The sequence below is a fragment of the Myxine glutinosa genome, chromosome 4, assembly GCF_964187855.1.
Source record: "Myxine glutinosa chromosome 4, kmMyxGlut1.1, whole genome shotgun sequence".
Lineage (NCBI taxonomy): Eukaryota > Metazoa > Chordata > Myxini > Myxiniformes > Myxinidae > Myxine > Myxine glutinosa.
Genome location: NC_136264.1, coordinates 135754039 through 135767749, shown reverse-complemented (window position 1 = coordinate 135767749; position 13711 = coordinate 135754039). Strand labels below are relative to the sequence as shown.

General features: G+C 49.8%; 3 protein-coding genes across 4 annotated transcripts in view; 2 read left to right on the top strand and 1 right to left on the bottom strand.

The window, feature by feature from the left end:
• Nucleotides 1-3033, bottom strand: part of MED31 (mediator complex subunit 31) — a 30343-nt gene extending 27310 nt beyond the window's left edge. The window contains exon 1 of one of the 2 annotated variants that reach the window (XM_068104144.2): nt 2804-3033. In XM_068104144.2, coding sequence (XP_067960245.2) covers nt 2804-2825 — 22 coding nt within the window. In that variant the 5' untranslated portion in view covers nt 2826-3033. The remainder of the gene's footprint in view (nt 1-2803) is intronic. The other variant, XM_068104146.2, reaches the window with a different exon arrangement.
• LOC144891816 (uncharacterized) overlaps nt 1-13711 on the top strand; it is a 1036251-nt gene that overhangs the window by 408818 nt on the left and 613722 nt on the right. The gene's annotated exons all lie outside the window — the stretch shown is intronic.
• On the top strand, nt 4026-9820 carry XBP1 (X-box binding protein 1). Its single transcript, XM_068104143.2, has 5 exons — nt 4026-4481; nt 6656-6752; nt 6922-7026; nt 7199-7365; nt 7520-9820. The coding sequence occupies exons 1-5, from the start codon at nt 4234-4236 to the stop codon at nt 7680-7682; spliced, it is 780 nt and encodes a 259-aa protein (XP_067960244.1). The 5' UTR covers nt 4026-4233; the 3' UTR covers nt 7683-9820.

Genomic DNA, 13711 nt, shown 5'->3' with positions numbered 1-13711 from the left:
GGACTCCTCTCACCAATTTAGACTCACCCTCCCTGACTCCTCTCACCAATTTAGACTCACCCTCCCAGACTCCTCTCACCAATTTACACTCAACTTGCCCGACTCCTCTCACCAATTTACACTCACCTTCCCTGACTCCTCTCACCAATTTAGACTCACCCTCCCGGACTCCTCTCACCAATTTACACTCACCCTCCCGGACTCCTCTCACCAATTTAGACTCACCCTCCCCGACTCCTCACCAATTTAGACTCACCCTGCCCGACTCCTCTCACAAATTTAGACTCACCCTGCCTGACTCCTTTCACCAATTTAGACTCACCCTGCCCGACTCCTCTCACCAATTTACACTCACCTTCCCTGACTCCTCTCACCAATTTACACTCACCTTCCCCGACTCCTCTCACCAACTTACTCACCTTCCCTGACTCCTCTCACCAATTTAGACTCACCCTCCCCGACTCCTCTCACAAACTTAGACTCACCCTCCCCGACTCCTCTCACCAATTTAGACTCACCCTGCCGGACTCCTCTCACCAACTTACACTCCCTTTACCTGACTCCTCTCCCCAATTTACACTCACCCTGCCCACCACCTCTCGCCAATTTACACTCACCCTGCCCGCCACCTCTCACCAATTTACACTCACCTTCCCTGACCCCTCTCAACAATTTACACTCACCTTCCCCGACTCCTCTCACCAATTTACACTCACCTTCCCAGACTCCTCTCGCCAATTTAAACTCACCCTCCCCGACCCCTCTCGCCAATTTACATCAATCTCCCTACATCCTCTCACCAATTTACATCATCAATCTCTCTACATCCTCTCACCAATTTACATCATCAATCTCCCTGCATCCTCTCACCAATTTACATGATCAATCTCCCTACATCCTCCAACCAAATTACATCATCAATCTCCCAGCCTCCTCTCACCAATTTACATCATCAATCTCTCTAGATCTTCTCACCAATTTACATGATCAATCTACCTACATCCTCTCACCTATTTACATCATCAATCTTCCCACATCCTCTCACCTATTTACATCATCAATCTCCCTACATCCTCTCACCAAATTACATCATCAATCTCCCTACATCCTCTCACCAAATTACATCATCAATCTCCCTACATCCTCTCACCTATTTACATCATCAATCTCTCTACATCCTATCACCCATTTACATCATCAATCTCTCTACATCTTCTCACCAATTTACATGATCAATCTCCCTACATCCTCTCACCTATTTACATCATCAATCTTCCCACATCCTCTCACCTATTTACATCATCAATCTCCCTACATCCTCTCACCAAATTACATCATCAATCTCCCTACATCCTCTCATCTATTTACATAACCAATCTCCCAACCTCCTCTCACCAAATTACATCATCAATCTCCCAGCCTCCTCTCACCAATTTACATCATCAATCTCCCTACATCCTCTCACCAATTCACATCACCAATCTCCCTACATCCTCTCACCAATTTACATCATCAATCTCCCTACATCCTCTCACCAATTTACATCACCAATCTCCCTACATCCTCTCACCAATTTACATCATCAATCTCCCTACATCCTCTCACCAATTTACATCATCAATCTCCCTACATCCTCTCACCAATTCACATCACCAATCTCCCTACATCCTCTCACCAATTTACATCATCAATCTCCCTACATCCTCTCACCAATTTACATCATCAATCTCCCTACATCCTCTCACCAATTCACATCACCAATCTCCCTACATCCTCTCACCAATTTACATCATCAATCTCCCTACATCCTCTCACCAATTTACATCATCAATCTCCCTACATCCTCTCACCAATTTACATCACCAATCTCCCTACATCCTCTCACCAATTTACATCATCAATCTCCCTACATCCTCTCACCAATTTACATCATCAATCTCCCTACATCCTCTAATCTATTTACATAACCAATCTCCCAACCTCCTCTCACCAATTCACATCACCAATCTCCCTACATCCTCTCACCAATTTACATCATCAATCTCCCTACATCCTCTCATCTATTTACATAACCAATCTCCCAACCTCCTCTCACCAATTCACATCATCAATCTCCCAGCCTCCTCTCACCAATTTACATCATCAATCTCCCTACATCCTCTCACCAATTCACATCACCAATCTCCCTACATCCTCTCACCAATTTACATCATCAATCTCCCTACATCCTCTCACCAATTTACATCATCAATCTCCCTACATCCTCTCACCAATTTACATCACCAATCTCCCTACATCCTCTCACCAATTTACATCATCAATCTCCCTACATCCTCTCACCAATTTACATCATCAATCTCCCTACATCCTCTCACCAATTTACATCATCAATCTCCCTACATCCTCTCACCAATTTACATCATCAATCTCCCAGCCTCCTCTCACCAATTTACATCATCACATCAATCTCCCAGCCTCCTCTCACCAATTTACATCATCAATCTCCCAGCCTCCCCTCACCTATTTACATCATCAATCGCCTTACCTCCTTTCCATCTTATACCCTCACCCGCCAGGCTTCGCTTCAATGAACCTCCTCAAACACCCCATCAGGCATCAGTTTACACCTTCACCGACAATTTACACCTCATTCTTTGGATAAAATCGCGTTTCGCTTCCTCTTTTGTATCCACAATATGGAGTAAATATTCCTCCTTCCTTGCATCTATATTCGAAATCATGAAATATACCTTATAATTGTGGTTATCGAGTACCAAATAAACCGAATGGCCCAAACTCTCACCTGGATCCGCGGGCGCCGCCATGACGCAAAACGTTTAAAGAACGTCACTTCCTTTGTTTACACACGAAATCGCGTCCCATTCGAATTATTTTTAATGATGCCACAAACAGTAAATAAACTGTGGACAATGCGGAAACCACCAAACCTAATCGTCACCAATAGCAATATCCTGCACACCACAACTGAACGCTCATTGGCGGGAATGATTCAAACCTTGCAGTAGTGAGTCTACTTCCGCTTTGAACGGCGAAGCAATGTGCTCTCCTCTCCTGAATACGAAGCCTAGTTGTTGTTTTTTAACCGAAGGAAGCCCGACAGTAACAAATACATGATTCAGTTACTTCACTCGGCCATCGATCGCTCTCCTTATGCGGGGTAAGATGGCGGCCGCCTTCCTCAACCAGAGGGGTAAGATGGCGGCCGTCTGCCTTCAACGGAGCGGTAAGATGGCGGCCGTCTGCCTTAATTGAGGGGTAAGATGGCGGCTGCCTGCCTTCAACAGCGGGCATTGGCCAGCACATCACTGAAGCATTCCGATAGAAACATTATTGCCATCCTAATACTACGAGCGCAATAATAATATAACGTGAAAATAAATAATGCGTACGACGAAGGAAAAATAATACAATAATAGTGACTCGTTCCACACGCTCATGAGGCGCTTTTTGAATTGCCAGTGGATGTTAAATATGTGTTTTACAACATGGACAATAAATGATCTTCAATCTTTTGTAATGTGAATTGCTTAATTTTCACATCCCCTTCAAAAAGCCAATCACAACACGCCACGGTGGAGGTTTCCGTCCATCAAGCAGAGCGGGTGGTGACTTGGGTGGCACATTTAAAATTATGATCAAATTTCATTTTAAAATTCGCTGTTACTTGTTTTAAACAGAAAGTACAACTAATTTTAAAGTATATCTTTTCTGCACGAAATTGATGAAGTTAACAAAAGGAGTTAGAATATTTGTTTACAAAGAAATTACGTGAAAGGTAACTACTAACTAGCAAACACGTACAAATGAGGAAAGAATAACTAAATAGACAATACTTTAAATATAGTTAAACGAAATGATTCCATGATATTAATGACAAGTTATTTAATATACTCGATCAACACACGCCGAAACACTTCTGTTCTGAGATAAGATTGTAAAATAAAGGAAATATTATTTTCGTTCATCAACGGATTTACTGTTTTGGTCTTTATTTACGTCAATGTATAAAATTAAACAGGAAATGTTCAAATGACATTTTGATATTTGCGTACAGAGGAAGAAGAAGACTCGAATGGCCACGTCAGCCGGCAGTGTCGCACTCGCACTCGCTTCATTGAGATTCTGAGGTTGCCGTGTTACTGTTAGCACAAGGCGGTAGAGAAAGTGCGGGGCCGTGTTTAGCTCCGTCGGATCCTCGGGTGTCTGCGCGACATGGTGGTCGTGATGGCGAATGACGCCGTACTGCAAGGGCCGCTCCCGACGGCTCCGGGTCTTCAGCTCCCGTCCGGTTTCATCATCGCTTCGAATGTCCTCCGGACCGCTTCTCCTGGGGCGGCGTCGTCGTCTGAGGATGATGACGGAGAGTATTCGGGGTCCATGTCTGAGCGGGAGTCCTCCCGGCCGGTTCACAAGCGCCAAAGGCTCTCCCACCTCACGATCGAAGAGAAAGTCATGCGAAGGTTTGCGCGGGATGGGCGTTCACCTGACTTTCCTTACGTTACCTAAATCAAATGTGCCGGGCGATGACCCGACCTCGCCTTGCCGGGCATAGACCCGACCTCGCTTTGCCGGGCGTAGACCCGACCTCGCCTTGCCGGGCGTAGACCCGACCTCGCCTCGCCTTGCCGGGCGTAGACCCGACCTCGCCTCGCCTTGCCGGGCGTAGACCCGACCTCGCCTTGCCGGGCATAGACCCGACCTCGCCTTGCCGGGCGTAGACCCGACCTCGCCTTGCCGGGCGTAGACCCGACCTCGCCTTGCCGGGCGTAGCCGTAGACCCGACCTCGTCTTGCCGGGCGTAGCCGTAGACCTGACCTCGCCTTGCCGGGCGTAGCCGTAGACCCGACCTCGCCTTGCCGGGTGTAGCCGTAGACCCGACCTCGCCTTGCCGGGCGTAGCCGTAGACCCGACCTCGCCGTGTCGGGCGATGACCCGAACCGACCTCGCCGTGCCGGGCGTTGACCCGACCCGACCTCGCCGTTTTGGGCAGACCCGACCCGACCTCGCCATGCCGGACGTTGACCCGACCCGACCTCACCGTTTTGGGCGTAGACCCGACCCGACCTCGCCGTGCCGGACGTTGACCCGACCTCGCCGTGCCGGACGTTGACCCGACCCGACCTCGCCGTGCCGGACGTTGACTGTTACTTGTCAACAGTCTTGTCAACTGTCAACAGTCTTGTTACTTGTCAACTGTTACTTGTTACTTGTCAACAGTTACTTGTCAACCCGACCTCGCCGTGCTGGACGTTGACTCGACCCACCCTCGCCGTTCCGGGCGTTGACCCGTCCCGACCTCGCCGTGCCGGGCAATGACCCGACCTGACCTCGCCGTGTCGGGCGATGACCCGAACCGACCTCGCCATGCTGGGCGTTGACCCGACCCGACCTCGCCGTTTTGGGCGTAGACCCGACCCGACCTTGCCGTGCCGGACGTTGACTCGACCCGACCTCGCCGTTTTGGGCGTAGACCCGACCCGACTTCGCCGTGCCGGATGTTGACTCAACCCGACCTTGCTGTTCCGGGCGTTGACCCGTCCCGACCTCGCCGTGCTGGGCGATGACCCGAACCGACCTCGCCATGCCGGGCGTTGACCCGACCCGACCTCACCGTTTTGGGCGTAGACCCGACCCGACCTCGCCGTGCCGGACGTTGACTCGATCCGACCTCGCCGTTCCGGGCGTTGACCCGTCCTGACCTCGCCGTGCCGGGCGATGACCCGAACCGATCTCGCCGTGTCGGGTGTAGACCCAACCCCACCTCGCCATGCCGGACGTTGACCCGACCCGACCTCGCCGTGCCAGACATTGACCCGACCTCGCCGTGCCGGACGTTGACCCGACCCGACCTCGCTGTGTTGGGTGTAGACTCAACCCGACCTCGCCGTGTCAAGTGTAGACCCGACGTCAACGTATCGGGTGGAGACCCCACATGACCCCCGAGCCTGCCGTGCCAGGCGTAGACCCGACATGACCGACCCTGTCGTGTTGCGTGTCAGCACAGAAGGTTTACCATTGATGTTTCTTTTCACAGATCGTCTTCTTTTAACATTAATATCTTTCTCTGTGGGTTCGTACACGAATCATCAGTCATTAAGAGGAGACCCCTACAGTAGTTTCACGTGAAATACAATGGCATTAGTAGAGGATGGACAGACGTGTATGTATGTAATATTGGATTCAAGCCTGAGTCGCCAGCATCACAAACCACTATTTCAGAGGGGAACACCAAACCGGCCACTTAGGACTATTTTTAAGAGCAGTGGAGATTGTGGGGAGGTTGATGTACTTCACTTGGACCAATGTGGTTGACTGGTAGTGGTGTATCGGTGGTTCTCCAAGTAGTTCCTCAAAGCCAATGAGCGCACGCAGAGAAAACCTTTGGGTGATGGGTTTGGGATTCAAACTTGCTTCCACAACAAGTCTTCCAGATTTATTTACTTTCCCATTTGTTTCGCGATGCACATGAAATGAAAGTTTTCTACGGACAAAGCGCGAGTGTATCGCTTCAACCGCATGCTTGCTGTAAATGGTGGGTGTTGTCACGATCCCACGTGTGTGCAGAACAGCTGACAAAGCGAGTGGTATGCGTCTCTAACTATAGGACCTTGGGTGCTGTGGTTGTGGTTTGCAGGAAGTTGAAAAACCGTGTGGCTGCACAGACAGCCAGAGACCGTAAGAAAGCTAGAATGACAAAGCTGGAGCAACAAGTGGAAAGGCTGCTCGCTCAGGTACGTGGCGGAGATGTGGAGTGAGTAACATATTGATGTTTAACTCTCAAACCGGTCTCCTACCTCCAATGTGTGGTGGCGCCTTGTTAAGTCTTCCCCTGGTGCTCCCCCTTTATCCCGTCCCTCAAGTCAAACTGCCACTCCTGTCATACCACTCCCTCCAAAACAGAATCGACAGTTGGCGGATGAAAATCGCCAGCTGGAGGAGCGTGCCGCCTGTCTCCTTTCTGCAAACGCACATCTTCAGCGGCGCCTTGCCAATGAAGAGGGAAAGGTGTGTTGGTTGTTGGGTCATTTGGTGTGAAGGATCTGTCTTTTTATTTGAGGTCTATGCCATGAAGGTTTTGAGTTTTGTGCTTGGACTAGATGCGATGCTCAAAACTTTGTTTGCTCCCAACTTTAGATTTAACTTTGTTTCCTCCCATGCTTGCCCTGTTTCAACGCAGGCCAATTTGAGCCAAGAGGTTGGCTCTGGGAATACTGATAGTTGCAGGCTTCTTGAGTCAGCAGAACTTGAGCATTGTGCCCCTCTGCAGCAGAGGCAGGCCTGGACAACAGCTTTCCCAATTTGCCACCTCCATCAGACCTTGCTGGCGAGCCTTCTGTGGCTCAGGTGAGTGGTTTTGGTTCATTGCAGGGTGATTGTTACAAGATTATTCAATGTTTTTCTGCTTGTCTGTTAATCAACCCCTTCCCCTCTGAAACCTTTTTTTGATTGTGCTTTCCCTCCCCTTACCCCCCCACCCCCTTTCTTCTTCACCACAAAGTTGGATATTTTGGATTCTCTCCTCGAAACCATTACATCCGATTGGTTACAGCCACCGACATTTGACCCCATTGCCTCCAAAAGTTGCGACACGGTCACAAGTCCAGAGGTCGACTTGTTCGAAGATTCGGAAGGTTCGATGGGCGTACCGTCCCCCACCTTGATGTCACCACACACAGCTTTGGTTAGTCCTCAGCCAGCTCTAGATTCCATCAATGCAGTGATACGACGAGACCATTTCTACTCGCGACCATTGCACCGGACTGGGGGTTATGACACGAGAGGCCCGGAAGATTCAAGTTCCAGCCGAGAAAATGGTTTGATTGAGGCTAGTAAATATGGGGATGAGGACGCTTGGGAAGATTGCAGTCACACCTGGTCAGTGGAGGAATCTGTGATCAGTTCCACAGGTGTTTGTGTTTCAAGTCCATTGGATGTGCTTGGATTAGCCGAGATGCTGGTGGAGGGCTACGAGATCGATAAAGTAGAGTGCTGGAACGATTACTCACCCTTTCCTGAAGAACTCTTTCCACAACTGCTGGCTGTTTAAACAAGTAGTTTGAGATGTGATTGGTTTAGAGAATAAGGGTTGGTTTTGAGAAGTATTGGATTTATTGAAAGTGCAATTTATTTAAATGAAATGGGGGTGGGTGGTCGGCTTCAGGTCCACTGTCCTAATTAATTAATTTTACACATTCACAGCGAGAAGTGGGAGTGTGAGATTGTCACATCTCGTACTTCTGTAAACCGGCCTATTGTATAAAACTTCCCAAGAGTTTGCAAATGTAGTGATTCTTGTACATGGAGAGAGGATTTGAGATCACGGGGGAATTTATTGAACAGCGATTCTTTACTTTTACATAGTGCAGCCATCTACCAACTGGATGTGCATCGCCATGTGACTGCATGTCCTGATTATTGCCTGGGCAATCAAAACGTATTTGCTTGATCGGAAGCCTTTTCGATTTATGGATTTAGATGCAAATCACCCTTGTTATTATGCTGCCTGTATAGCATGTGATGGTGGATAAATAGTATTGTGTAATTGTGTTGGCACCATACCGTACATGATTGGTTTCTCACCTTTTCCCTTGATTGTCGCTCGCAACGCAGAAAAGATCAAATATATAATGTTACTCGTGGGGAGAATCTTACTATAATTCACTAAATGTCCGTCTGTCTGTCTGTCCGTCTGTTCGAAGGTACCGCAAAAACGGCTGAACCGATCTCAACGATATTTTGGGTGGGTAATCCTGGGATCCCCTTGAGTAAAATAGGATATATTGTTTTTCCAATTTCAGCTTTGGCCTCCAGTATTTTCAGGTTTGGACTCTCGCATAACGTTATTTTCCCGGGTGCCGCACAAATGCACCGATCGCTGCACCGATCGGACTCGGTGACCTCGGATAAAGACCTTTTATAAGGACATGGGTTGAATCACTGCTTGAGAGAATGCCAACCCCCTCCCCGCCATCACGGTCGTCTCTCCAACTCACAATCCCATGAGATATGTGGAAAGGACGACCCAAAACCAATTATCTTCTTTTTGATTCGTATATAAACATCATTAAAAGCAAATAATGACCTCGGCCAAATTTCAAACGACGTGGGTTTAATCTCTTCATGAGATAATTCCACATAGCTATTTGGGCAGTGTATACGCTAACAGATCGCTGTCTCCATCGATCTTGCCAAGGCCTTAACACCTATCGGCTCAAAATCCTTTTAACTGTTGACTTGGTAGTTTTTACAATGAAGGAAACATTAACAATGTTGTTAAAAGTTTATTTTGTGATTAATTTGTGATTGGAGTTATTTTGTTTGGAATGAAAAAAAGAGATATCGAGTTCAAGTAAATGACGACATGCCGTGATGGTTTCTATTTTCTAAACGTGAACTTCGCGGATCGCCATATGCAGATTCGCCACGGTCCCACGATCCATGTTTCTATACGTGAACGTACCCATTTGTTTGCGAACGGGTATGTTTTTCATGGAAGTCCTTCACGAACTTGCTGTTCATGTCTGACGTGCGACTGAGGATGCTACAAGAATGTGGAATTTATTGGTTTCATGCTTTAGCATTCGCCGTATCTGCATTGCCTGTTTGCTTCTGGCCCCCCACCCGTGTGTAGCACGGGTATCTCACTAGTATCGAATAATTAAGGCAATTTTAAAACGTGTAAATTTTGCTATGGCTTTTGAGTAAAACGTGTGCTGCTTTTCAATGTGTAAAGCGTTTCGTTTTGTTGCATCATCATCTTTCCCATAAATAACTCTAAATAAATCGTTCATGAAACCTCTGCTTGGTATGGGTTTATTTCCTGAGTGTCTGGGTGGAGTTTGTACTAAAGTCTGGTTTAAACCTTACTTTCATACCATTTTATGGAGCATGTAGATTAAGTCTGTTTAATCTTTAGTTAAACCATAAAGGGGAGGCGCTGGACTATGTTGGTTTAAACTTTAGTTTCATACCATGAACACTGTTAAGTGCAGTCTGCAGGCTGTTCAAATGCGTTCCAAAACTGATGGTTGGTCAGATTGCGTGCGAAGGCAAGAGGCGGGAAAATGTTCCTTATAATTAAAATGGTTTAGTACTTTAGTATAACAATATTGGAGGGAAGACAAGACGCTAATGATACCGTAAAAATAAACAGACAGACCTGGCGCTCAAAAGACGAGAAAATAAAGGAGCACATGTATAATACAGGGATATATGAAACTGGATATCTGCGCTCACAAAGCGATTTCCAAGGGTAGCCGGGGGAGGCTTACCACTGGTGATCACGGGCGACTTCTCTTCGCACTAGATCCGCGTGCTGGAGGATATGTTATTTATTTATTTGGCATGGGGGTGGTGTACTTTGAATGTTTTGCTACTTGTTTGTTTTTCTTCATGTTTTTTTGTTTGTTTGTCCGGGCGATATCTCAGCCATCCTTTGAGATCGGAAGCTGAAATCTGGGCACAATAGTGAGCAAGTGCTTTGACAAAAACGGTACTTTTTATTTTTTGATTAATCAATTAATTTATTAATTACTTAATTATGATCGATTTATGAGGTTCTTCAAAAAGGTTCCCTTTTTGGACAAAAGGACAAAAGGACAAAAAGGACAAAGGACAAAAAGGACAAACAAACAAAAGGACAAAAGTTTTGGACAAAAAAAAAAAAGGAAAAAGGTTCAGAAAAAAAAAGAGGTTGCTTCAAAAAGGGGACCGAAAAACAACAACAACCACGGTTCCCGAAAAAGGCCAACCCCCGCTTTGCGGGGAAAAATGGCCTCTAAAGGTGGTTTTATTTTTATTTTTACTAGGGCATGCCCGTACTATATATATATCTAAAATTATATCCCCCCCCTCTATTTACATGAAATGGTTTGGTCCATTCGCAAAGCCAAAGCGAACGGCTTGCGAGTACGGTGACAATCCCCCCCCTCTATTTACATGAAATGGTTTGGTCCATTCGCAAAGCCAAAGCGAACGGCTTGCGAGTACGGTGACAATCCCCCCCCTCTATTTACATGAAATGGTTTGGTCCAAAGCGAACGGCTTGCGAGTACGGTAGAACCCCCCCCCTCTATTTACATGAAATGGTTCGGTCCATTCGCAAAGCCAAAGCGAACGGCGAACGGCTAAATCGCCATAGCTCGGTAACTACTTGTCCGATTAATATGAAACCTTGAAAAGGCACATCCTCAGGTCCCCAGCAATATACCTGGCAAGTTTCAAGTATATCGGACCCGTGGTTGTCGAGAAACAGCGGTCACAGACACACAGACACACACACACACACACACACACACACACACAGACACACACACATACACACAGAGATTACTGGAATTATAGATAGACTAGGGCGTGCCCCTACGTGGGTGCAAAAAAACATGCGTGCAAACAACAACAACAAAAAAAAACTTTGAAACCACGTGGCAGTAACGACCACAGAACCCCCCCCCCCCCTCTATTTACATGAAATGGTTTGGTCCATTCGCAAAGCCAAAGCGAACGGCTTGCGAGTACGGTAGAACCCCCCCCCCCCCCCTCTATTTACATGAAATGGTTTGGTCCATTCGCAAAGCCAAAGCGAACGGCGAACGGCTAAATCGCCATAGCTCGGTAACTACTTCTCCGATTAATTTCAAACCTTGAAAAGGCACATCCTCGGGTCCCCAGCAATATACCTGGCAAGTTTCAAGTATATCGGACCGGTAGTTGTCGAGAAACAGCGGTCACAGACAAACACACACACACACACACACACACACACAGACACACAGAGATTACTGGAATTATAGATAGATGAGGGTGTGGCGGACACAAAAGCCCACTGGCGTGGTGACATCATTCCACGCACCAAGTGGGCGGTGGCCACGCCCGAGGGGTAGGCGTGGCCTCAGGATATACACCGGGCGACCAGCCCGGAAGAGTTCAGTGTTACAGTGTAGTCTTACAATAAAGACGTTCATATGTTACCGCTTGTCCGCTTCCTCCTTGCTCACAAGCAGCGCGCGTAACGCCGCGCTTTACTGGTGACCCTCGACGTTGGATCTGCCGGAGCGATCCTTCCACACGCGACGCCATCGCCATGGCCGCCTTCGTCAAACTTCCGGAATTTTGGGAGGCTCAGGCCGAAGTCTGGTTCGTCCAGGCCGAAGCCCAATTTCAGCTTCGGCACCTCACCGGCGATGACACGCGCTACTGCCACGTCGTCGCCTCCCTCGGGCCCGGCACGGCCGCTCGAGTTGTGTCCGTCCTTCGCCACCCACCGGACGGCCACAAGTACGAGGCACTCAAGCGGCTACTCCTAGCCACGTTCAGCCCCACGGACGACGCACGGGCCGACCGCCTCCTGGATCTCCCCGAGCTCGGTGAGACGCGCCCGTCGGTCCGAATGGACCATATGCTGTCACTGTTGAGCGACGAAGCCCCCGGTTCGCTATTCCGGGCGCTTTTCCGTCGCCAACTTCCAGCGCAGGTTCGCCTCGCGTTGGCCGGGACCGGGCTAACGGAACCCCGAGCATTGGCGGCCGAGGCGGACAAGTACTTCGCCGCTTCGGACACGCGGGCGAGCGTTGGCGTGGCCGTCACGGCCTTCGACGCTGATGTTCCACAGCATCATCTTCTACAGCACGCTGAAGTTCAGCAGCATGCTGATACGCACCTCGTGAACGCCGCCACACCCCGCCCACCGCCGCGGCGAAAACCGCCACCGCGGGGAAACCCGTCGACTCCACCGGCCTGGCGGAGCCAGCCGCGCTCCTCCAGCTCCACCACCTGGTGCTGGTTCCACGCCAAGTTCGGCCACGAAGCTCGGCGGTGTCATCCGCCGTGCTCCTTCAACGGGTCGGGAAATGCCCGGGCCGGCGCTCAATTGTGGCGATGAGCGCCGGCCGTTCGAGCAGCCTGCTGTTCATAACGGACACCTTCTCCGGGCGCCGTTACCTGTGCGACACGGGAGCACAGGTGAGTGTCATTCCCGCCGGCACGTCAGACAAGCACGCCGCGGGTGGGGGCCCCGCGCTGCTTGCCGCGAACGGGACGCCCATCCGTACGTACGGAAAACGCTGCCTCTCTCTGCGGTTTGGAGGGCAGGTTTTCCGATGGACGTTCGTCACCGCCGACGTGCCCATGGCACTGCTTGGCGCGGACTTCCTGTGCGCTAATGGGCTCCTGGTCGACGTCAAGCGCAGACGGCTTGTCCAGGCCGAGACGTTCAGCTCGCTCGCATGTGCGTTGCCCAGCTCAACGAGCGGCTTGCCAAGCGGCTTGCCGAACGATTCGGTTCCGGCCACGTTGGTCTGTACGCTTCCGGCAGCGGACGCATTCACCCGCCTCCTCGCCGGCTTCCCGGCCCTCACGCGGCCCACCTTCTCGGCGGGGGCCGTCAAGCACGGGGTGGCCCATCACATCCCCACCGTCGGGCCACCGGTCTACGCCCGGGCACGCCGCCTCGAGCCGACGAAGCTGGCGGTGGCAAAAGCGGAGTTCGCTACCCTGGAGCGACTCGGCATCGTTCGGCGCTCAGAGAGCGCTTGGGCGTCGCCGCTGCACATCGTGCCGAAGCCCGGCGGGGGATGGCGACCGTGCGGGGACTATCGCCGTCTCAATGACGCCACGACTCCTGACCGCTACCCCGTCCCCCACATTCAGGACTTTTCCGCCCGTTTGGCGGGCAGGTCCTTCTTCTCGAAGG